The sequence below is a fragment of the Lissotriton helveticus genome, chromosome 2_1 (assembly GCF_964261635.1).
Source record: "Lissotriton helveticus chromosome 2_1, aLisHel1.1, whole genome shotgun sequence".
NCBI lineage: Eukaryota > Metazoa > Chordata > Amphibia > Caudata > Salamandridae > Lissotriton > Lissotriton helveticus.
Genome location: NC_136059.1, coordinates 1432894459 through 1432920904, shown reverse-complemented (window position 1 = coordinate 1432920904; position 26446 = coordinate 1432894459). Strand labels below are relative to the sequence as shown.

The following is a 26446-nucleotide window of genomic DNA, read 5'->3' as shown; positions in this document are numbered from 1 at the left end:
GATGATTCATCTCCACAGGACCTGACGCACTTCATGTTTTTTTGCCACTACTATGATGCCCCCAGGAGGTTCTTCTTAAAGCCCCTTTTAAAAAAGATGAATTTTATCCAGGTACCTCCAGCTCTTTGCTTCCTGCAAATGCTAAAACCAAAAAGTACACTATTTGTGGTTGGATTTTTAAAATCGGCATTGAGACTGAGAAAAAGTTTCCCAAATTAATGGTTTCCCACATTGTGGCTGTTTTAACTAAAAATTTTAACTTAGAGTATGCACATATTGTAAAGGTGTCAGTTTTTTAATATGTTTGTGCCACTATTTGTATGACTTATTTATGATACTTGCTCACGATTAATGTATTTGTCTTTTAAAATTGTCCCTTTTATTATTGTAATGTTGCTTTTATGGTTTTCTATTTGTAAAACCGAATAAAGTATTTTTGAATTTGAATTTGAACTTAGTATTTTTGTTACCATTGCTATTTTTAAAATGTTTTTCAACAAATTTGCTCAGTGAGTCAGCAAATGGGTAGGATGATTTATAAACAAGCATACTCAATGATTCAGAGATAGACCCACATTCCTAGGATTTTCTTATACTTTCATGACCTCAGAGGATTATCTTCCCAATAAATTAACAGTGAATGAGTAGACATGTATAAAACAGGAATAGTTACCAAAACTGGGAAATTTTCTCACCAGGTATTTTGGTCCTTGTTCCTTGCGCTTCATATGACAGATTACTTGCATCAGCTCTCTGGTTGAAGAGCCAAAATAGCCATTAGAAGGGTGAGGGAGTGTGGGTGGATAATAGAGCAGTGGACATGATGTATGAGGGAGTAAAATACCCACAAAGGCACAACTCTCACAGCAGCAGACAAGACTCTGTAGGTGCCAGTGCTTAATTTGAGATGGTTGGGTTCCAGTGCAGCATCTGCACTTAATTGTCAACATCGGTGCTTAAGGTGGCGCTGTCTGGCAAATTTAGAGTTGACAACAACAGCAGTTACTTATTATTCAATATAAATTTAAAATGACTATTACCTACCCCCAAAGCCATTCTTGGAGGGGGGGTCTGAAATAGTCAGAATTGTTTCACTTGTAGGCGTATGATGGTTAGTAGTTGTGTTGTTAATATGATTGGCAGCATGGTGTGGTGCAAGCTGCAGTGGCCTCCGGACAAGAGTCCTGGCATGTTTTATTTTTTTAAAACAAATTTTGCAGAACTTGGGGTACAGTGACACCAGTAATCTTTTGGAGCTAACGTTCAGTCTCGGCCTACAACAAGTCATTAAAGGGACCTCTCATTTGGCCGGGCATTTGCTTGATGGGATCTTTACAGACAACCCCTATCTCTTACCCACTGGTTCTCTTCAGCTCGCTTGGTCGGACCATTCTGCCATTCTTTTCAATCGTAACATTCCCAAGGCTTCAGATACAGGGAATATCCTTTGCATAATTACAGGTGACTGCTTTGGCACTCTATTGACCCGAACAAACTAAAGTAACTCCTGACCAATGCAGGCCCCTGCTAGCTAACAATCCGAAGTTGGCCTCCGCCAACTACCATGATTGGATCTATTCAGCAGGTAGCACTCTAGCTAAAAGATGTACAGAGCTGTAGAAAAAAGCCTTCGGAGACCTGGTTTTCTGAAGACCTCCGACAGGAAAAACGGCTATGCCATAGGCAAGAACGCCGGTAGAGGCAAGTCTTTGATAATGCAGAGAATGAAACTTATAGAAAGATGATTGCAAAATATAAAGAAACATTTTTTACTGCCATATCTATATTAATAAAATTAACACTAACAGTAATTTCCCAAATTTGTTTTTGCCACCTTACAAAAACTTTCCAGACTCCCAGAGGAAAATAACTCAGCTATTGATCAAACCTTCTGTAACACGTTAGCAACATTCTTTCAACAGAAGGTTCATGACATTTACAATGACTTTTCAGTAAATGGGAAAAAAGACCACAGGTCAATCCTCCAAGCGATCTCAAGGGTAATAGTCAGCTTCACTTTCCTGACCAACTTCCTAACAGTACCTCTTATTTTAATTCCTTGTCTGCCATCACCACAGAGCAGGTGGTCAAACTGCTTAGGACAACTAAATTTAGCTCACCTACATATCCTTGTTCCACCAATACCATCGGTCTAGTCCCAGAAATTCTACCATGCCACCTGACTGAGATTTTTAATGAAATCTTCTAGACAGTGGTCTTTCTATAAAAAATATAATCCTGAACTCACCTCTTTTATCAGTAAGAATCATTTGTTTGACGACTCCCAGTACGGCTTCAGGTCCGAGTACAGCACTGAGCTGGCTTTTATTAATGCAACATAGGAAATCAGATGCACATTAGACAGAGGCAGCAAGGCTGCACTGATCCTGTTGGGCCTCTCAGCGGCATTCAACACTGTTGACCACTGTCTGCTGACAGCCATCTTCGGGATTCGGGGGTTGGTGGCTCTCCTCTACCCCATCACAAATCATTTGTAATGGATCGAGAGCAAGTAGTGGCAATCGGCAATTCAGTATTCACTCCTTTCCAGATTCCTTGGGGGGTGCCTCAGGGCTTCTCCCTTAGTTCTTCTCTTTTTAGCCTGTATATCACCCCATTGGCACAACTCATCAAATCCTTTGGGTTAGCCATGCTGTCATACACTAATGACATCCGGATTATTGTTCCAATATCAAGCAATATTCAGGATACTGCATCTAGGTTTTACCAGAGCATGCAACATTGTCAGCAAATGGATGCTGGAAAACTGAGGTTGAACTTGGAAAAGACCAAGGTCCTGCTTTTCGGATCCAATGTTTCCTTCTGGTCACCTCACTGATGGACCCAAGAACTGGGAAATCTGCCCACCCCAGCCATAAAAGCCAAGAACTTGGGGATACGTTTCAATACTAAGCTCGCTTTCGGATATCATATCAATTCAATTTCCTCCTCTATCTTTCTCCTTGTAAAAATTGCTTTAAAAAAATCTGCCCATTTATTTTGGGGTCCCTTCAGAAAACGGTGGTTTCTGCCCTCATTCTGTCGAGGCTGGACTACTGCAACACCCTTTTCGTCGGTCTTCAGAAGGGGCTCTTGGCCAGACTTCAAGATCTTCAAAATGCAGCTGCCCGACTATTGTTAAAAATTCCCAGGTGGGAGTCTGCTAGACCAGCAGTTGCTAACCTTCACTGGCTTCCTATACAGGCAAGGATCAATGTCAAAGCCCTCTGTATTGCCTTTAGCTCTTAATAAAACACACAATGCAGTCTAAAAAAACAGGAACTGATAGTATTCACTTTGGTACACTGTGGGTTGAACTCATCAATTAAAGAAAAACACACTTGAATTCGAGAAGGAATTAACGTTAAAATATCATGCATACAGTAAATGCGTTTAATAATATCATGGTCATTGTTCGTATCAAATATAAGCAGCAGCAAGATATCTGTCAGTCCATCCTTTGGATGTTTGCATCTTGATAGTGCAACCCTTGCTCTCAAGGGTGCCTGGGGGACTAATATAGGCCTGTGGCTTTCTCTGCATGCTAGTGTAGAAACGTGCCTTTCACTGCAAATTGTAGTTTTTGGAGTGAAGATGCCAGAATACCTTGAGTACTTTGCTGCCTAAAGTTTAAATGATTGTTTTTTGTGTGGTGCAATGTGGCACATTATTCATTAGAAACAACGTGACTCTTACCAGGTATAATTTCAACGCTGGCTTTTTTCGTGTCATTGCCCAGTTTGTTGTACACCATGCAGGTGTATTCCCCAGCATCAGCCAGCGATGCTCGATTAATCTGCAGTTCTGAGGACCTTTTCCTGTGATAAAAAGAAAAAAGATAGTTTATGTGAAAATTACAATTTATTCTGTAACTTTAATAAATATGGCATGCATCCTCCTTTTCAAAAACCGATAGCTTGCATTATAGAATGTGTAAACACAGAACTGTAAAGAGCATATTTTCAATACGATCTCTTTTGTAGGACAGGTTCTATGCCAATGATCAAATTTGAGTAGGGGATGCATGGCGAAGTTGTAGCTTACTAAATAGTTGTGTAATATAAGTTACAGTAGGTTTATTGGCTATTTGGGGTAGTTTGCACGTAGGCCCCTGTACATTTTTGTCCACATAAGGTATCCACGCCAAATTTTGCTTCCTTTTCTTCAAAAGGCATGGGGATTTTAAAGGCACCTAGGGTTTGTGGATTCCCCTGGAGGGGACCCAGATGTTAGCCAAAATGCAGCTATTTTTATTTATTTTTTTTAATGGGGAAAAGGTGTTTTAGAAGAAAGCATCTGGTTTTCTCCCTACAAATGGAATCAACAAAGGGGGTGTGGTGCTGAAATTACCACCTTCCCAGCTTTCAGGGACAGGCAGACATTTGTCAGAAAGCCAACATTTTCTACACAGTTTTGGCATTTTACTGTTACATAGCCTATTTTTGCTACATTTTGTGCTTTCAACCTCCTTCAAGTTAGTGGTAGAAATGGGTGTGAAACCAATAATGGATCCCGGAAAACTATACATTTCTGAAACGGTTAAAATGTTGATTTCAACAAGGTGGTCATTTGTATAGATCATTCAAGGTTTTTTTTTTATATAGAAACTAACAGTTGAAAATTAGTTGGAAAAAACAGTCATTTGTGCCTACGTTTTCACCTGTAACTTTTTTTTTTTTTTTTAAGTATGACAGATTTTTTAAAGCAATATACAGTTACATCCGCTGGACCCCCCCGCAAGTGTTAAGGGGGTCGCTACATGGAAGATCCCCTGACTGCCCCGCACGAAATCTGGAGTGGACACGGCTGCGGATGCGCAGTCCATACTTTATGGGACTACACCCTTACTTTAACGGTGTTCTCGGCGCCACGACGGATGGAAGTGCATGGGAGGGGGAGAGGACCGTGATTGACTTTTTAAATGCCCCGAAAACTAGCTACACTCCCTGCCTGCTCACACAACCCATCGGTCACTCACCAAACAAACGTACCGATGGATGGGATCGCCGCCAGCCTGGGAATGATGTTGCATGCTGGGAAATGTGGTTCACCTGCGAACACAGAGGCGACTCCACACCGTGTTTTGGAGGCAACCCACGCTACTTCAAGTGGTGGGAAGGACACACTTCTTTGATGAAGGGATTGCTAGCAGCAGTGGCGACTTAATCACCAGGGGGGCATTTTGACAAAGGAAAGTAAACCCCCGAAACGCGTTAATGCCCATGGTGTTGATTGAAAATAAAGGATTGAACGGACCTCGAGTGCTGCCTCAAGTCTTCTTCTTGTGGGGGAGACGTCTGTGGAAACATATGGCGTGGTTAGCGACGCGACTTGGAGTGTTGCTGCGCGCTAAGGCTGGCACCCCCCGCAAGTGTTAAGGGGGTCGCTACATGGAAGATCCCCTGACTGCCCCGCACGAAATCTGGAGTGGACACGGCTGCGGATGCGCAGTCCATACTTTATGGGACTACACCCTTACTTTAACGGTGTTCTCGGCGCCACGACGGATGGAAGTGCATGGGAGGGGGAGAGGACCGTGATTGACTTTTTAAATGCCCCGAAAACTAGCTACACTCCCTGCCTGCTCACACAACCCATCGGTCACTCACCAAACAAACGTACCGATGGATGGGATCGCCGCCAGCCTGGGAATGATGTTGCATGCTGGGAAATGTGGTTCACCTGCGAACACAGAGGCGACTCCACACCGTGTTTTGGAGGCAACCCACGCTACTTCAAGTGGTGGGAAGGACACACTTCTTTGATGAAGGGATTGCTAGCAGCAGTGGCGACTTAATCACCAGGGGGGCATTTTGACAAAGGAAAGTAAACCCCCGAAACGCGTTAATGCCCATGGTGTTGATTGAAAATAAAGGATTGAACGGACCTCGAGTGCTGCCTCAAGTCTTCTTCTTGTGGGGGAGACGTCTGTGGAAATATATATATATATATATATAAGGATATTTAGGACTGGTAGGTTCACTAAGAACCTGAGGAACCCAGAGCCAATAACTGAGCTGCGTCTTGCAATGGTTTTTCATTGTGTACCAAATATATAGCAATATATTTGGTAAAATATAAAGAGTGAAATATAGGCATCAAGGACACCTATGTATTTCCAAAATGGGAACAGTATATAGAGTTTAGAAGCAGTAGTTATTTGCATATCTCTGAAATTGTGGGTACCCATACTAGAATGTGAATTATAGGACATTTTTCAAAGTGACTTTTGTTTTACACATTGTCTTACATTTGGAAGGCAGAAATGCATAGCAAGTCAATAGGTAATAACAGTTGCTATATAATTCCCTAAGTCTCCCGATAATAAATGGTACCTCACTTGTGTGGGTAGTCCTAGCGCCTGCCACAGGAAACGGCCCGAAACGGAACATGGACACATCACATTTCTCTAGTGAAAACATACTCTTTTTTTGCAAAGTGCCTAGCTGTGGGTTTTGAACCCTAGCTCTGCCGGCTCCTAGGGACACCTAGCAAATCTATACATTTTTTAAAACTAGACACCCAGGGGAATCCAGGATGGGGTGACTTGTGTGGCTCTCACCAGGTTCTGTTACCCAGAATCCATTGCAAACCTCAAACTTTGTCCAAAATAAAAACTAATGTCCCTCACATTTCTGTGAATCTGCGTGGATATACAAACTTCCACCCACCCCTTATTTTCCAGAGTTACCCGATAAAAAAGGTACCTCACTTGTGTGGGTGGGTCAAGTGCCCGCGGCAGAGAAAGGCCCTAAAAATTACCTATCACAAAAGAACCTAGCTTTGCAAGGGGGAGCACCTGGGTTTTTGGCCCCGGGCTCAGGGGCCATCTACGGAAACCTAGCAAACCCACATAGTCCAGGGAGGTATGGCTTGCGTGGACCTCCCAAAGTTTCCTACCCAGAATCCCTGCAAACCTTGTATTTAGCTGAGCAAATAACACTGAAAAAAAAATCATATTTTTCTCCAAATTATAATGTCTAAATTGTGGGATTACAGGGCTGACACAAATTTCTTACTATCCAGCATTCCCCCAGGTCTCCCAATAAATATGGTACCTCACTTGTGTGGGTGGGCCAAGTACCCACGACAGGGAAAGGCCAAAAACGTATTGTGGAGAAATCAAAATTACCTATCACAAAAACGACCTGATTTTGCATGGGGGGCCCTAGGTTTTTGGCCTCAGCGGCCATCTAGGAAAACCTACGAAACCTTCACATTTCTGAAAACTAGACACCCTTGGGAGTCCAGGTAGGTATGGCTTACGTGGATCCCCCAACGTTTTCCTACCCCGAAGCCCGTGAAAACCTCAAATTTAGCTGAACAAAAACACCTTTTCCACAACTTTTTGTGTGGGATCACCACTACGGCACAAATGTCCTACCACCCGTTCCCCTTGACCCTTATCTGGAAGTGTGGCCTGCGTGGATACCCCAGCATTTTCTTCCCAGAATCCTCCGAACCTCAATTTACTTACAAAGTCACATTTTCCTCACATATCTGTGTGCAGGAAAGTTGTGGGATCACCGCACGGCACAGATTTCCTACCACTCAGCGTTCCCCTCAGTCTCCTGATAAAAATGATGGCTTAATTGTGTGGATGGGCAATACCTATGACATGGAAGGGCCAAATACGTGTAGAGATTGAGGGGGGCCCAAAGTGGGTTCAAATGGGCAATTTGTTTAGACGCTTTTAAGCTGACGCTACTTTGGGCACCCACACAAGTGAGGTATAATTTTTCTCCGAAGACCAAGGGCAGTGCTTCCCAAACTGTGCGCCGCGGCACCCCGGTGCGCCGTGTTGAGAAGCCCGGGGCGCCGCGCCGCCATGCACCATTGTGGTAAATTGGAGCTGCAGAAACTTGCGGGGGGCAAGTTGAAAGGCTCCGTGTCCATCACTGCTTTTCCCCTGCCTCCATGTTGTGATCTCTCCTCCCTGTCTGTTCGTAACAGGAAACTGTGGTTATGATTGCATTTTGAATGCCAAGTTTACACTTTAACTCGAGAAACATCCGAGCCACCAGCCCGTCCTTCGCCTTGCAGGCATTAAAGGCCCGCGGGTATTACACTGTTGGCAAAGTTGTAAACCAAGACACATCTGTGTTAGTTTTCTCGGTTTAATTACTTATTGTCTTTTATGACCAAAATAAAACACTGACAGTGTGCTCTTCGTCGTAAAAATATACCCACATCGTCGGCCCCGCTATCTGTTTAACGCACCTACACTGGCGCGCCTGCTCCTCCGATGCAGGGGCCTTTTATTTGTGTGTTTCCTGAAACACACAAATAAAAGGCCCCTGCATCGGAGGAGCAGTCCCGGCTGCAGTGTGTGGCTCTCTGAGGGGATGGGTGGGCAGAACTCTGTGTGAACTCACACTTGTAAAACAAAGGAGGGGCGGGCGAGCCACGGAGCAAAACAAAAACTTGAGGGAAGGAGTGACCTCCCCATTGAGAGACCCCCTACTCTGCACCCCTCCGCTTCAGGCAGGAAACCCACTTGGATGGTCCACTGCAGCTGAACACACTGTCAGATTAGTTTCTGGGGGGGCTGTATTATATCTGTCACCGGAGGATATTTTGAAACGGCATCTAGGGACATTTGTGTGCTTTCACTATATTTGGATGCCATATTTGGGACCGTCTCCTCGGGCGTTACTCATACAATTCTGAAGTGCATTTCAGGCATTAAGGGGAGTGTTTTCCTTAGGAGCGGTCACCCTCCAACACAATCAATTTCTCACAGGCTGCCAGTGCAAATGTTAAAATGTTTAAATGAGGGAATCTTTTACCGCTTTAATCTGTCACCAGTTTACACTTAATGAGCCCTACACTGTCTTTACTTTGCATAGATGCACAAGTTACTACTTGTGTAACGATATATCTGTAAGAGACATTAGTTAGTATTAGATTCCTTACCTTAGAATATCCCCAGGCGTCAGACTGGATCCGGAAATTTTTGCGCAGCAGTACCCTTGCGTGTCGGTAGGCGTCGTCTGCGGCTCCGCGTCCGTCGTTGGCGTCGTGGGCGCCGTGATGACGTCGTCGGAGTACTTAGACGCCGCCTCCGCGTGCTGACGTCAGTTCTTAGACACAGCTTTTCCGCGCCAGAAACGCAGAGCCATGTTAAAAACCAACACTGGTGCCATTGAAACTAGGGCCCTGAAAGGGGACAACCCTAACCCTAGATATTGGTTCGCAGAACGGGGAGGATGGGTGGGTCGGTAAGGAATCTAATACTAACTAATGTCTCTTACAGATATATCGTTACACAAGTAGTAACTTGTGCATCTGAAAGAGACACGTTAGTATTAGATTCCTTACCTTAGAATAGATACCCCAGCAATACCAACCCCGGTGGTGGGTCTGCGAACCAATAATCACACCAAAAAGTCCCGGAGGACGGAACGGCCAAAGAAGCCATCCCTCCGGACTTGGCTGTCCAGGCAGTAGTGTCTTGCAAACGTGTGCAGCGATGCCCACGTAGCTGCCTGACAGATGTCTTGTAAGGGCACACCCCTGCCCAGGGCAGTGGTAGCCGCCGTCGCTCGGGTAGAATGAGCCCGCAATCCAGCAGGAGGCTCCTTCCTAGCCAAGGAGTAGCATGCCTGGATACACAGGATGATCCACCGGGAGATGGTCCTCTTGTGCACCGCTTTCCCCTTCTTCGCGCCCACGTAACCAACAAAGAGTTGGTCATCCACCCAGAACTGGCGTGTGCGATCCAAGTAGAATGAGAGCGCACGTTTTGGGTCCTGACGGTGGAGCCGCTCTTCCTCTTTAGAGAGATGCGGTTGCGGGAAGAAGGTTGGCAAGGTGATAGACTGCCCGATGTGGAAGGCCGTGACAACCTTGGGCAGGAAAGAAGGTTTGGTACGCAGCACCACTTTGTCCGGATGGACAGAAAGGAAAGGTGGAGTACAAGAAAGGGCCTGGAGCTCACTCACTCTCCTGGGGGAGGTGATGGCAACCAGGAAAGCAGTCTTCAAATTCAGAAGGCGAAGAGGACAGTTGTGAAGTGGCTCAAAGGGAGCGCACATCAGAAATGTAAGAACCAGGTTCAAGTCCCACTGAGGCATCACAAACGGAACAGGAGGAAACGTGTGTGTGATGCCCTTAAGAAATCTATTAACAATAGGGGACTTGAACAAAGAAGGTTGATCAGGCAGCCTGAAAGAAGGCTGAAAGGGCAGAAAGGTAGCCCTTGATAGTGCCCAGAGCAGAGCCCTGCTGGGCAAGAGAAAGAAGGAAGAGAAGGACCTCAGAAAGAGGGGTATTAAGGGGATCCACAGCCTTTGCTGTGCACCATGCCACAAATCTGTTCCACCTGCAGGCGTATACCGACTTTGTGGAGGGACGCCTGGCTGCCAGAATGATGTTACAAACTTCAGGAGGCAAGTCAAATGGCCTCAACTGTCGCCGCTCAATCTCCAAGCATGGAGGTGGAGACTGGACAGGTTCGGGTGGAGGACCGTCCCCTGCTGCTGCGACAGAAGGTCCTCCTGAAGAGGCAGACGAACCGGGGGATCGACTGACATACTGAGTAGCTCTGGATACCAGTACCTTCTCGCCCAGTCCGGAGCCACAAGGATGACTTGGGCCCGGTCGCGCTTGATCTTCTTCAGCACTCTGGGCAGAAGTGGTATAGGCGGAAAGGCGTACAACAGACCGCAACTCCACTCGCGACGAAAAGCGTCTCCGAGCGAGTGCCGCCTTGGAAATTCCAACGCGCAGAACTGATGACATTGCGCGTTCTCTTCGGTGGCGAATAGATCTAACTAAGGCTCTCCCCATCGCTGAAAGAGGCCTTGCGCCACGTCCGAGTTCAGACGCCATTTGTGATCCATCATGCACCGACAGCTGAGCTCGTCCGCCCTGGCGTTCAGAGAATCTGCCAAGTGTTGAGCCACCAGGGTCACGCCCTGGCGTTCCAGCCATTGCCAAAGGCGAAGAGCCTCTTGACAAAGGATCCACGACCCCACCCCGCCTTGTTTGTTGCAGTACCACATGGCGGTGGTGTTGTCCGTGAACACCTGCACTACACTCCCCCGGACAGAGGGGAGGAATGCCTTCAGTGCCAGACGAATCGCCCTGAGCTCCAACAGGTTGATGTGGAGCCGGGTCTCCGCCGGAGACCAGAGGCCTCTGATCTCCGCCTCTCCCATGTGGCCTTCCCAGCCCTGGAGGGACGCGTCCGTCACAACTACGTGCTCCGGTTGGGGAAGGGAGAGGGATCTGCCGCTGACCCAATCGCGGTCCGTAAGCCACCACTGCAGCTGTCTCGCAGTGCCCTCCGAGATCAGGACGTGGTCGGATAGGTTGCCCTGATGCTGGGCCCACTGAAACTTCAGGTCCCACTGCAGAGCCCGCATCCGCCACCTGGCGTGATGCACCAGTAGGATGCAGGAGGCCATCAGCCCCAGAAGCCGCAGCGTCAACCTGACCGAAACCCGGGATAACGGCCGAAAGATGGGAATCAGAGCCTGAATATCCCGGACCCGCTGTTCGGGCGGATAAACCCGAAACCACGCAGAGTCCAGAACCGCTCCGATGAAGAGGAGCTTCTGAGAGGGGCACAGGTGTGACTTCGGCACATTGATGGAGAACCCTAGCTGATGCAGGAGGTCTGCCGTCGTCTGGAGGTGGCTGACGACTGTCTGGGGCGAGCCCGCCTTCAACAACCAGTCGTCGAGGTAGGGGAAGACTGAAACCCCTAACCTGCGCAGATGAGCTGCGACCACCGCCATCACCTTTGTGAACACCAGTGGGGCGCTGGTAAGGCCGAAGGGGAGCACGGTAAATTGAAAGTGCTCGTGGCCAACCATGAACCGCAGGTAGCGCCGGTGGGCAGGCAGGACGGGGATATGAAAGTAAGCGTCCTGCAAGTCCAATGCTACCATCCAGTCTCCTGGGTCCAGGGCAGCCAGGACCTGAGCCAGTGTCAGCATCTTGAACTTCTCCTTCCGGAGGAAGCCGTTGATGTTCCTTAGGTCCAAGATAGGGCGTAGGCCCCCTTTGCCCTTCTTGGGTACCAGAAAGTAGTGGGAGTAGCAACCACACCCTACTTCTGGCCCAGGAACGCGCTCGATGGCCCCCTTGGCCAAGAGGGCCGTAACTTCCTCCTCCAGAAGTCGCAAATGATCCCCCGATACACGGTGGTTCTGCGGTGGCATGGCTGGAGGAGTCGCCTCGAAGGGGAAGGAGTAGCCCCTTCGGACGATTTGCAGCACCCACCTGTCCGATGTGACAGTGCGCCAGTGGAGGTGGTGATGGCGAACCCTGCCCCCCACTGGCTTCACATGGGCCTGAAAGCACGGACTAGGAGGGTTTTGAGGCGGATGCTGCGGGGGAAGGTGTGGACTGACCTCGCCGCTGCCCCCGACCGCCCGGACGGCGGTTCCCACGGCCGCCACCGCGTTGGGTATTGCCCTGCGGAGCGTGGCTGGCGGCGCGTGTGGGCGCACCCCTTCCGTGGCCACGAAAGGAGTGAAAGGCAGCCGATTGCTGGCGCTGGCCCGAGAGGCCCAAGGACTTGGCCGTAGCCCTGGAGTCCTTAAAGCGCTCAAGCGCATGGTCTGCCTTGTCGCCAAAGAGGCGACGGCCATCGAACGGCATGTCCATGAGTGTGCTCTGGACATCTGCCGAGAAGTTGGCGGACCTCAGCCAGGCGTGGCGTCTGACCGCCACCGTCGTTGCCATCGCTCTACCTAGCGAGTCGGTGGTATCCAGCCCACACCTGATGGAATACTTGGCTGCATCCCGGCCCTCCACAAGGGCTTGGCCGAGTTAGGCCTGTACCTCCAACGGACACTCTGGCAGCACTTCCGCGACCTTATCCCACACAGAGTGGGTGTAACGTCCCAAGAGGCAGGCGGTGTTGGAAGACCGCAGGCCTAGACTAAGGGATGAGAAGATCTTCTTCCCTACTGGTCATACCTCTTGGATTCCCTGTCCGGCGGGGCCGACGGGAATGCGGTCTGGGAATTGGAGGTTTGGATGACCAGGCTCTCGGGGGTAGGGTGGGAGGACAGGAAACATGGGTCTGGCCACGTTCCTATCTACGGGCGAACCCGTAGCGGGCTTGGACCAAGTGCCCAGAAGAATGTCGGTCAAGGCCTCATTAAAGGGCAGCAGAGGCTCGGCCGAGCTTGACTGCGGTTTAAGGACCTCAGTGAGGAGGTTAGTCCTCACGGCCGCGACGGGGAGCTCAAGGCCCAAGGCCTTGGCAGCCCTCATCAGCACCACACTATAGGCTGCCCCCTCCTCCGAAGCCACGGTAGGAGGGGAGACAAAACCAGTGTCTGGAGAGGTGTCCAGGCCACTGGCCTCCCCAAGGTCTCCTGTCCAGTCCTCATGAGACTGACACTCCCTGGTCAGAGGGTCCTCAGACCCCTCCCAGTCCTCTTCATCACCCATCTCCTGAAACTCAGGGTTCTCAACTAATGGGGCCTGATCATAAAAGTGAAATTCACCAAACGACGTCTGGAGCGGCGCCCATCGGGGCCGTCCCGACGGCGGAACAGGAACGAAGGTGGAACCGGGGACGGCGCCGCCGAGGACGGCGCCGGAGGCGACACCTGCGGGCCTGACGCCGGGGAGGTCGTAAGATCCACCGGCGACGAACCAGATTCCGAAGGAGGTCCAGCGGCGTCCTGCGGCGCCGGGCCCGAAGGCGCCGGCGGCGCCGGGACAACTGAACCCCTCGGCGCCGGGACCGAAGGTGCCGGCGGCGTCGGGATAGTGGGGACCTGGGGCGCCGGGGCCGAAGCACCCGACGGCGTCGGGGCCGGAGCCGCCGACCCGCTAGGGGCCCCAGACGGGTCCGCTGGGCCCGAAGGCGCCGCGGAGCCCGCCGGAGGAGAGAGTTTCCTCGCTCGATCTCCTCCTGCGACGCGTTCAGCCCAGGGACCGGAGGGTGTGGAGCTGCACGCGGCGCCCGCGACTCCGACGGAGCCGCGTGGGTGGTGTCACCCGAACCCCCGGCCGCATCGCGCGAGCGTCGGGGGGGAGTCCGAAGAGCGATGACGCCGCTTGGACTTCTTGTGCCTCTTACCTGACGACGACTTTGACCCGGAGGAGTGCGGCCTACTCTTGGAACTGTGGTGGCTCCGAGCCCGCGACCTGTCCCTCGACCTCCCATGGGATCGGGACCTCTCACGGCGCGGGACCGACTGCCGGAGTTCGAGTCGCCTGCGGGACCGCTCCCGCCTGGCTTTCGAAGAGAGGGCCCGGCAGTCGGAGCAGGCCTTGTCGTCGTGGTCGACGCCCAGACAAGATATACAGACGCGGTGAGGATCCGTGACCGACATCAGGCGGTCGCAATCATCACAGGGCTTGAACCCGGGCATCCCTACGGCACCGTTCGGAGTCGAGAGACTTCGAGAACAATCAAAAAGTGATCAGAAAAGTTAGTCAAAAATTGACTAGGGTTACTGCTTTTTCCAGATCTGCACTTGCTGGCGCGGAAAAAAGAAGAACTGACGTCAGCACACGGAGGCGGCGTCTAAGTACTCCGACGGCGTCATCACGGCGCCGACGACGGACGCGGAGCCGCAGACGACACCTACCGAAGCGCAAGGGTACTGCTACGCAAAAATTTCCGGATCCAGTCTGACGCCTGGGGATATTCTAAGGTAAGGAATCTAATACTAACGTGTCTCTTTCAGATGCATAAATTAAGTACAGACCATTTCTAAAGCTGACGTTTAGGGCTAGTGTACTAAGGATTTTTGTGATTCCAAAGGGTCTGATTAGCAAAATGTATGACAGAAAAATGGCTTTTTGGTATGTACCAAACATAAATTGGGATTCAGCAACATGTTGCCGAAGTTCAATTTGGGTTTGCAACTACATACTAAAAAAAAATAACATTAATCTTTTATGAACTAAATCCGTTTTTAAAACATTATTATTTTACAGACTACACAACAGTAGTGCCAACCCATTTGTAAATGGAGAGGGGTCTCTAAAGAACCCCTTCCCCTTTGTCAATGCTCACAATTTTTTAAGGTTAGGCAGTGGTTCTATGGACCACTCCTTACTCTTTAAAACCGTTGTCACACTTTTAATTTTTTTTAAACAATCCTCTTTTCTCATATGAAAAACAACTGCATGAAAAAACAGTTGCTTTATAGTATTTTGTTACCAGTGTTTAGTACATCTGGCCCTAAGTTCTCTGTTTCACAAGAGTAAATTACCTCCCGAGGTCGGGCTTACATCCCGCGCACCGGTAAAAAATGGGGGGGAGCCACGGCCAATTGCCAATTAGGTCAAGGGAGCCTTGGGCCAAAAAAGTTTGGGAACCACTGACCAAGGGGAATGCTGGGTAGTAGACAATTTGTGCCTGCCTGATGATCCTAGAACTTAGCCACACAAAAATGTGAGGAAAATGTAACTTTGTAAGTAAATTTGAGGTTTGGGGGATTCTGGGTAAGAAAACGCTGGGGGATCCATGCAAGCCACACCACCAGTAGACGCACACCACCATCCACGCACACCACCAGCCAAGTGACATCCACGCACACAGCTAGCTAAGCGACATCCACACACAGCAACAGCCAAGCGCCATCACGCACACCGTCAGCCAAGCGACATCCACGCACACCACCAGCCAAGCGCCATCCAAGCACATCGCCAGCCAAGCGCCATCCAAGCACACCACCAGAGAAGCCCATCCATGCACACCGCCAGTCAAGCGCCATCCACGTACACCGCCAGCCAAATGCTATCAATGCATACAGTCAGCCAAGCAATATCCACGCACACTGCAAGCCAAGCGCCACCCAAGCACTCTGCCAGCCAAGCACCATCCCTGCACACTGGCAGCAGGGCCCGACTGGGAACAGCAATCAGCCCTGGCAGATTGCTGCTCGAACGGGAGGGAGGGAGGAAGGGGGGATGCTAGTAAAAAGCACTGCTCCCGCTATTGTTATTGAGTCCCATTATTGCAGCACTGCTGCAAAACCTCCGCCCTATGACAAAACCACCCCCCATGGCCAGAAAACCGGCCCCCACCCCTCCGAACCAGCGGGGGACCCTCCGGTGCCCGCTACAGCCAGTCTGGACCTGCAGCAAAGCACCATCCATGCACACAGCCAGCCAAGCACCAGTCTGCGTACACCGCCAGCCAGGCGCCACTCCACGCAGACCACCAGGCAAACTACAATCAACATACACCATCATCAAGAGCGAGTCCACCCCCACCATTAACCAAATGCAGGTCCACACACACCGCCAGCAAAATGCCAGTACAAGCAGACTGTCAAGCAAACTCCAGTTTATATAAATACATTTTTTCTTTCTCTCTCTCTCTCTCTCTCTTCTAGTGGTTTTCTGCCCCCGCTTGGATGCAGATGGGAATGAAAATAGCACTGAAACAACCAAAATGTGTGCCTAAAAAAAAAAAAGGAGCGACCCTTGCCTATGGGGCTTCTCACTGACATGCCGATAAACATATCCTGGGGGCAGCACCCACCCCTATACACATAAAACAAAATCCCTGTTGCCTAGTGTGCTTTCTGCCCCCACGGGGGCAGATCAGGGGCTTTTGCCCCCATCTGTCTCCGATAGGAGGCAGAAATGCTGTGGATTTTATTTTGAGGGGTGGGCATTGGCATGGCTATTTTGGGCAGCCCCCACCTCTAAATCATTTTTTTTTAAATCCCTGGCTTTTACTGAGCTTTCCGCCCCGCCCCCCCCCCCCCCCCCCAGGGGACCAGATTGGGGGCTACTGCCCCCATCGGACCCCCCAGAGGGGGCAGAAAGATGGTAATTTCGCTGGGGAGGGTATGGGGGCATTGGCATTTATTTATTTATTTATTGAACTTGTTGAGCGCGACAGCTACCCAAAAAGGGTTTCCCGGCGCTAGAAGATACCGAACCAAGAGGGCGGGAGAAATCTCATGGAAGAGACCGGAGCAAGTTACTGGTTGAATAGCCAGGTCTTGATGACTTTGCGGAAATGATTGTAGCGAGTTTCCAAATGAAGAGGTTGAGGGAGGGAGTTCCATAGCTTAGGGCCTAGAAGGGAGAAGGATCTACCTCCCATCCTTGCTCGGCGTGTTTTGGGGACACAGAAAAGGCCCTGGGTGGAGGATATTAAGTATCGAGACTGCGTATAGGTATGCACAAGGGTTTGGAGGTATCTGGGGGCATTTCCCCATTTTATTCTGTGCATTAGGCTAAGAACTTTGAATTTGACGCTATTTTCGATTTTTAGCCAGTGAAACGCCTTAAGGTGACCGGACATACGTTCCCTCCTATGGCATTTGCATAGCAGTCTAGCTGCAGCGTTTTGTACCAGTTGGAGGCATCGCATGACTGCCTGTGATGCCCCTAAGTAAAGGACATTCCCGTAATCTAAGCGGGAAGTGATCTATGCGTTGACCACAGTCTTTTTTGTGTCGTCCCGGAGCATCCAAATGATTTTTCTGAGCCATCTCAGAAATGTAAAACAGGTAGCTGTAAGGTTGTTGACCTGGGGCTCCATGGTTAGGCCCTTGTCGATGGTAATGCCAAGATTACGGACTTGTTGCGACGGAGTTGGTAGAGGGCCCATTTCGGATGGCCAGTGTCTTGGGTTCCAGAGGTTTGGGTTGGGGCCCACTATTAAGACCTTTTTTTTTTACTGCCGTTAAGTTTGAGCATATTAGTGCTCATCCAGGAGGCGATGTTCCTGAGGCCTGTCTGCAGGAGGGAAGGGGAGTCATTGTTTGAGAGGGAGAATATGATTTGTGAGTCGTCGGCGTATGTGAACATTTTGAGACCAACTGTTTCAGCGATCTGAGCGAGCGGGGTTACATAAAGGTTAAAGAGCAGGGGGCTTAACACCGATCCTTGGGGTACTCCATAGGGGGAAAGATGGACGTTGGATGCCGCGGCGCTAGAGGAGATTTGAAATGTCCTTAATGTCAAGAAGGATGCAATCCAATCAAGTGCTTTCCTCTAATGCCCATGTTGGAAAGTGAGGCAAGCAGTATATTGTGGGAGATGGTGTCAAACGCTGCGCTGAGGTCGAGTAGAATCAGCGCAGCTGAGTCCCCTTTATCAACCAGGAGGCGGAGATTCTCCATTACTCCGAGTAGTGTTGTCTCCGTCGAGAACCCGGGACGGAAACCCGATTGGGAGGGGTGCAGAATGTCATTTGCCTTCGCAAACCTTGCGAGGTGTTCGTGGACATGTTTCTCTAGAATTTTGGAGAAAACGGGCAGGAGGGATAATGGACGGAAGTTGGCAAGGATTTTTGGGTCAGCCGATGGTTTCTTGAGTAGAGGTGAAACCATAGCATGTTTCCACGGTGCCGGGACATTAGCCGTGGAGAGGGATAGGTTCAAAGTTCTGCAAATCACGGCAAGTAGTGGGGTGTCCAGGAGTCTGAGTATTGGAATAGGGAGGGGGTCCTTGGGCGAACCAGATTTTAATTTCCCTAGGATGTCTCGCAGACCCTGAATGTCGATCCCGGGCCTTGATGTTAATGGCTCATAGGACAGATGAGGTAGAGGGAGGATGTCCTCTGTGTTAGGGCCGGGGTCTTGCACCCTTATAGTTTGAACCTGGAGCTGTGTTAATATATCCTGGTAGATTGTCTCTATCTTCGTTGTGAAATATTTCGCTAGTTCTTCACACTGGAGGCTGTTCAGAGGAAGCGGTTTGGCTGTTGTATTAGAGCCTGCTAACTCTTTTACAAGATTAAAAAGGGTATTAGATTTGTTTGTAGCTTCCGAGATAGCTTTGGCTATGTAGTTGGCTCTAGCCGTGTTACAGGCCTTGTGATAAAGCTTAAGCTCGTTTCTATAGTTCGAGCTGGCAACTAGGGGAATAATCTTTCCTCCAGATGCGTTCCAAGCGTTTGCATTTGGATTTAGTGGCCTTCAGTTGTTCATTGTACCATAACACTGGTGAGTTGTGGGGGGTGGATATTTTGTGAGCCAGGGGAAGGCAGATGTCTAGGGCACTTAAGAGCCATTTGTTAGTCTTGGAGGCTACGACCTCCATGTCTTCGGTATCAAATATTTCGTCCAAAGGGGCAGAGATTAGGACGGACGCAAAGTGGTTCATGTCCAATTTCTTCAAATTTCTTATGAAGGACTTGTTTGTCCTGCTCGGAAAGTTAGAATTCATATGATCGTCCACATTAAATTTTATTAAGAAGTGGTCTGACCAGTCTAGGGGCAGAGCAGGCTGGCAGTACAGCAGGGGAAGGCTGGAAAAAATAGGGTCCAGGAGGTGGCCCCCTTTGTGTGTTTGGCCCGAGTTCCTTAGGGTGAGGTTCATGGTGGCCAGATCGTGTACTAAATTGTTTCCTGGTTTGTTGGTTGGGTCGTCGAAGTGAATGTTCAGGTCACCAACGATAGATAGGTTATTATAATTTACCCTTATTGATGCGGTCAAATCCACTAATTGGGTGGCCCAAGGTTGTATAGGGCCAGGTGGACGGTAAATTAGGAGACCCGTAAAGGTGAAATTCGGGTGGAGTTGGAGTTTGAAAAGGGCCATCTCACAGGTGGTTAAGGGAATGGGTTCTAGAGAACATTGCAGCGTTTTTTTGAAGATAACAGCTATCCCACCTCCAATACCGGTGGTTCGGTCATTACGCACGATGGCATAGTTTGAAGGTAGGGCTTCAGCAATGTCTGGGCCAGAGCTCGCATGTAGCCATGTCTCAGTGAAGAAAAGGGCATCTAGTGAGTTGTCGGACAGGAGGTCAAAAATTTCTCTTTTATGTTTGCTGAGCGACCTGCAGTTCAGGCTACCAAGGAGCCATGTAAGTGCCGACTTATGGCCATTGGGTTCCGGCCGACAGAGCTGCAGGACGTCGAGTTGGAAGTTGCATGCCGATCTAGGGCAGCCCCCACCCCTAAATCAAATGTACACAATAATCCCTGGCTTTTACTTAGATTTCTGCCCCCCAGGGAACTAGATTGGGGGCTACTGTCCCCATCTGACCCTCCAGAGGGGGTAGAAAGATGGGAATTGTGCTGGAGAGGGTGTGGGGACATTGGCATGCCGATCTTGGCAGCCCCATCCCAAAATCAAATGTACAAAAAAATCCCTGGTGTCTAGGGTGCTTCTGCCCTCTTGGAGTGCAGATTGGGAGCTACTGCCCCCATCTGCTGGGGGGGCGGGGGGGGGGGGGCTGGCTGGCTGGCTGGCAGAAATGCTGATTAGGCCAGAGGTCATTGGGGGGAATAAAGGCCCTTTCCCAAGGGGCAGCTCCCCCCTCCCTGGTGCCTAGTCGGTGGCTCCCTGTTTGGGGAACGCCATCCTGGGGCGTTCCCCAAGTGATCCACTAGGGAGGGGTACCATTGGAAAGGGGATATTATCCCCTTTCCAACTATACTTCTCATGACTTTCTATGTGCTCAGGTGGCTGAGAGCTCACTGGGGAGGTAGAAAGTTAAACTAAAATGAGCCTATCAGTTCATTTCAGTTTCAGTTTCTCTGAAATGAGGTCAGCACGACATGCACACTGATTTTCATTTCTGAGAAACCACATAGACAGTCTTGGGAGTTGGGGATGCCCTTCCCAGGTTCCCAAGGCTGTAGGGGGGGGAAAGGAAATCCCTCTGGTGCCCGCACCAGAGGGATTTCCAGTGTCATGTGAGAGGATGGCCGCGAGCCGTCCTGCGCACACGAGAACTGTGGCTCAGGATGGCTACCGGCTGTCCTGAGCATGGAAGGGGTTAAAGAGTTATTACTTTTTTATGTACAAAAAGGCAATATATTGTGTTATTACTAGTAATATAGTGCGGGTATGTATAGCAAAATTTAGAAAAATTAAATGAGAGGGAAATAATAAAATGAATTGATGTAATAGCAATATAATGTGTTTAGAGGAGTTCTGACAACTTTTGGGCCCGGTGGCGGTGCATCTGCTGCACCACTCAAATCATGACCCTATTGCCTATATGGTAAATGCACTTGTGACAGCCTGTTTAGTAGCAAAATATTGCAATATATCGTGTTTAGAGGGGTTCCTAAAACGTTGGGCCCTGGTGTCACTGCACCTACTGTACCCCTCAAATGATGACCCTATTGCCTGTAATGTAACTGCACTTGCGAATGCTTATTTAGTAGTTAAATATTGCAATAATTGGTGTATAGGGGAGTTCTCACAACTTTTAACCCTGTGCCACTGCATCTGCAGTACGATTGAAATCATGGCCCTAGTGCCTGCTAGATAACTGCACTTGTCGCTGCCTGTTTAGTGGTAAATTATAGCAATATTCTACATTTAGTGGGGTCCCTATCACTTTGGTCCCGGTACCACTGCACCATTCAAATCAAGCTCTTTTTAACTGCAAGGTAACTGCAACGGTGTCTGCCTGTGTAGTAGTAAAAATATAGCAATATTAGGTGTTTCAATTAGATACAAAAAATTTTGGGCCAGATGCCACTGCACCTGCTGCACCATTTCAATCATGACCCTGGTGTCTACAGGGTAACTGCAGTTGTGACTGCCTGTTTGGTAGTAAAATATAGCAATTTTAGGTGTTTAGTGGGGTGCCTAGAGTTTTTGGTCCTGGTGCACCTGCTGCACCATGCAAATCCTGACCCTATTGTCTGAAAGGTGACTGCCTGTTTATTTTTTACATTTTAGCACTAATCTGGGTTTAGTGGGGTCCCTAAAGCTGTTGGCCCCGGTGCCTCTGCACCTGCTGCATCATTCAAATTAAGTCCCTTTTAACTGCAAGATAACTGCAATTGTCCCTTCCTGTTTAGTTGTCAAATACAGCAATATTATGTGTTTAGAGGAGTTCTGAAAACTTTTGAACCCGGTCAAACCATGACCCTGTTGTCTGCAAGGTAACTGCACTTGTGGCTGCCTGTTCAGAAGTGAAATATAGCATCTTGCACCTTTTACTTTTAAGTGTCGGTTCCTCCTTTTAACACCCAGAATTCAGACCAAATTAATTAATGATTAATTCAGAGAATTTGAACAAAAGAACAGAACCAGTGCATAAATTATCACAATAATTATAGGTGTCAATATAACCCTCGGCATGCCAAGTCCCAGATTGTTAAACCATTCACCAACCTTTCTAAAGCCCTTATAATCTCAGCAAAACAGGAACCAACTGATTTCCACACGTCATACTCTTCAAAAGATTTAACTTCATGAGAAATATTAGGTACATTATTTACATATGCCTTACCATGTTTACAGTTATCCGGGAGGAAGGTGCAGCACGCTCTCACCTTCAAAACTCTATAGACTTTGCACTCCTTAGCAAGGTTGTCTAGCACAAGGTGCTTCTGCATAGTCTTGGCACATATAGCAACTCATTTATTATGGATTTGGGTTAGTGCATATATAGTGTCAGAAGCAAGGTGATCTAGAAGTGCAAACAGTCTTTTAATTTTCACATCAATCATAGCCACTCCAATAGATAAAATCACAGCTCACAACACATCCAGCACAATTTGTCTAAATCCTCTTTTCACTCTCTTTAGACAAAAAGCATCATTCATCTCGTTCACATGATAATCAGCAAATTTATACTGCGCCTGGTTACACTAGACAAGTGTGTGCCCGTGCTGCGGTACAGACCTAAAACGCCCTCACAGAAGATACAGACCCCCTAACAGGGGGAAACACCAGATGTCTAATCTAAGGGAAAGAGATGAGTTTTCAACTCCTTACGGAAAATCGCCTCCGAGGCCTCCATCCGGAGCCCCCACAGGAGTTTGTTCCACTGTTGTGCCGCCAAAAACGAAATGAGCGACCTTCCATCCTTACTCTCCTGATGGTAGGTATGCTGACCTGCCCCATCCCGCTCGATCCTAATTGACGGGTGGGGACATAAGGAGTTAGAAGGTTATGTCGGTAGGTGGGCCCCTTCCTCTGTAAAATCCGATGGCTAACACAGAGAGCCTTAAACTGGATTCGCTCCTTAATCGGAAGCCAGTGCAAGGTGACCAAGGCCCTCCTGGAAGAGGCTCTCTTAGGAAACATCAGAACCAAGAGAGCTGCCGCATTCTGGATACGTTGTAGCCTCTGAATGCATTTGACATTTGCTCCCAGGTAAAGGACATTCCCATAGTCCAGCCTCGATGTCACCAGGGCATGGACCAGGTTTTCCTGGCTGTCGTAGGTAGCAAGTCCAGGGTCTTCCTGAGTCCCCGCAGCACTCCAAAGCATGCGCCTGCCACTCGTCTTGTGTGGTGCTCAAACGAGAACTTGGTATCAAGCCACACCCCTAAGTTCCTAACCTGTTCGCTAGGCGTGTGTGTGTGTGTAGGGTCCAACGTCTGTAGCCACTAAGCAGACGTCCACACTGATGGTGCTTTACCTATAACCAGCACCTCCGTTTTGTTTCCATTCAATTTGAGGCAGTTGCTAGCCATCCAGGATGCCAGTTCTTGCAGACATGTTGTGAAATTAATGGCTGCCTTCTCATCTGATTCTGTTAAGGACACAACCAGTTGCGTGTCGTCAGCATAGGACACAACCTTGACCCCAAATGTTTCCGTAATCTCTGCCACCGGCGTGACAAAGATTGAATATAGTCCGACTGAGGGTAGACACCTGTGGTACCCCCTGTTTCAACTTGATGTTTTTTGACAGATGGGGTCCCTTGGGAATACCAAATCCCTTGGGATAAACCCAAAGCAATGTAGCAGCTGCCCATCTAGCTATGAGGCAGGTTAAAATAGGCAGTCCTTCCACACACACGACATTCCCCTAAGAATTGGCTCTTCACCAACCAGAAATTTACCTCCAACATCATAACTCCTTTAAAACTCGATTTTTACAACAAATTCCATTGACCTAACTCCAATGGGTTCATGACGCACCATACATAATTCATCCTTTATTTCATGCTCCATTCTCAATCTCTCATGAAAAATTTGCGTTCCCAAGTTTCTCTTCAACCACAATCTCATCTCTAGTTTTGCCCTCATTGTAAGAAATTGGGTTAAAGGTTGAGAGAAGTGAAACCTCGCTCAAGCAACACTCATAATCCATGTCATTGAAAGGTCACAAGTAAACCCCAAATTAACCTCTGCTCGACCCTCCGGTAGCTCAGAGCAGAGCAGTCAGACTTAAATTAGAGGCAATGTGTAAAGTATTTATGCAGCACTTTAACTGGTAATAAAGTTACAACGCAACACAAGACAAATCCCACACCAATATAGACAGAGTACATTTTAATTAATAAATCGAGACTAAAACAACAAACATCCAATCAGTAGAACTGGAGATATGCAAGTTTGAAGATTTCAGTGAAAATAATGCAAAAAGGCACCAAATGCCAACTGTGCTTATCTGGTCACGCCAGATCGGACAAAGTTTAAGCTCACCATAATGGAACGCAGGCTGGCTACAGGGACCCACTTAGGTGCCTTAATCCTGCTGATGTGGAGCCCCACGCCGAGAATGCGTCCGGGTGTGGAGAAGACTTGTGCTGAGACGGTCCAAAAGGCTGCATTGGGTGAAGCGATGTCCTTGCATAGGGATGAATCCCGCAGCGGTGGTTCTGATGGGGGTGTGATAAGCAAAGTCCTTGCACCGCGGGTAGTCCACGCAGCAGAGGCGATGATCGGTTCAGAGGACGACACGTTGAGCAGTAAAAGCGATGTGCCATATCTTCAGGAGATCCACCAATGAGAAGATGAGTCTGTTCTGCTGAATCCACAGATGGCTTGCAGAGTACCTTCAGGCCCACTTTCAAGGGTCCAGAACTCTGGTGACACCACTTAGGAGGGCAGGATTCACAGATGGCAGCGTCTAGGTGCTGGATTCAAGCTGGTTGGAAGCCTGTTTTGTCCCTGAGGTTTCTCATTAGCAGGCCAGCCAACAAGCCCGTGGGGCCATGGATTTAGAGATGTAGGTTCAGTCCTTCTTACCCAGGCAAGAGGACAGCAGGACGTCCTTCTGGGCAGCAGTCCACCAGAGTGGCAGTCCTTTCTTTAGCACAGTAGTCCTTCCTGGCTGGGACCACAGGTCCAGAATGTACTGAAGAGTTGCATCTAAAAGTCCAATATTTATACTTGATGCCCACTTTGAAGTAAAGGAAGTTTCTAGAGGTTTTCACCCTGCTGAGGTGTCAGGCATCCCCTTCCTCCCTGTCCTAGCCCCACTTGTCTGGGGTCACAAACGACTAGTGACAAAACCCTTGAGTGCGCTCAGGCTTTCCCTTTGTCTCACCGTCTGGGAGCAATATACAAAGGCCAACTGCCAGCTACACCTAGTCCCATGACCCAGGATCAGGCTGCAGGCATCAAATGGTTAGGACAAGAACATTTTTATAAATCACAAAGGGGGAGAAGGAAAAGCCTGTGACCCTTTCAACTTCCTTAGTTTCAATATCAAATAATCAATGGGGGAAGGATCACTGTCCTGAGTAACCAGGGTTTTGTTGTTGAATCGGTTCCTGTTCCGATAAAAACCCTCATTCACATACCAAGGCTCGAATGGCGGTGTATCTTGGTTTTCCTCCTCTTTGTTAGCAATGTGACAGCATCATCATTGGGTTTAGATGTATGCTTTCTCCACCGGAGGTTTACCACTGGTTAGTGCATTAGTGATTAGAAATTGAAAAAGTGGGGTGTTCAATATAAGGGCTTCTGTGACCACTTGATACAAGTCTCCCCCAAGGAAAAACTCTTGATACCCTGGAGAAACTACTCTTTAATAGACAGTGGGACCACAAAACACCAAGACACTTTGTCCTTGAATGTAGCAGGTTAGCACTCACAGAGAACTACTTTGAGTATGACAACAGCCTGTACCAGCAGTGCCAGGAAACTTCAATGGGCAGCACATTTGCCCCAAGCATGGCGGGGCTCTATGTGAGTGATTTTGAAGAGACTCACATACAGAATGCTTCTAACCCATACCTACACAGGATCCTCTTTTGGAGACGCTATATAAACGACATAATCTTCATATGGGAAAGCAACAAAGAAAGTTTGGAAGAATTCCATTGCTGGCTCAACACAAAAGACGAGTGGCTCAAGTTCACCTATACTGCCGATAACAAAAGCCTTGACTTTCTAGATTTGACAATCTATGCACAGAACGGCACTCTGCAAACCAGAACTTACTTTAAACCCACAGCCAAAAACAGCCTTCTGTCCTACCAAAGCTTCCACCCACGTCCGCTGAGGGAGAACCTGCCCTACAGTCAATTCTTGCGCCTGAGGTGCAACTGCAGCAGCACACAAGATTACAGAAGCCAAGCTGAGGACTTGTGCACCAAATTGAGAGCCAGAAAGTACCCAGAGAGGATAATCACGAAATGTAAAAAGAGAGCTAAGAACCAACCAAGAGAATGTCTCCTTGACACAACGCCAAGAACAACGGACAGTGACGTGGTAACCTGTGTTACCACTTACAATGCAGCTTCAAACAGAATCAAGAAAATTGGCAATAAAAATTGGAGAATCATAAATTCAGGAACCATAAATTGGCCAAAACCAAGATTCGCAAATAGAAGAACACAGAA

The 26446-nt window shown here is 48.7% G+C and overlaps 1 protein-coding gene across 1 annotated transcript in view; it reads right to left on the bottom strand.

The window, feature by feature from the left end:
- NRG1 (neuregulin 1) overlaps positions 1-26446 on the bottom strand; it is a 1265832-nt gene that overhangs the window by 829590 nt on the left and 409796 nt on the right. Inside the window, 1 exon segment of the mRNA XM_078676354.1 lies at positions 3697-3818. Coding sequence (XP_078532480.1) covers positions 3697-3818 — 122 coding nt within the window.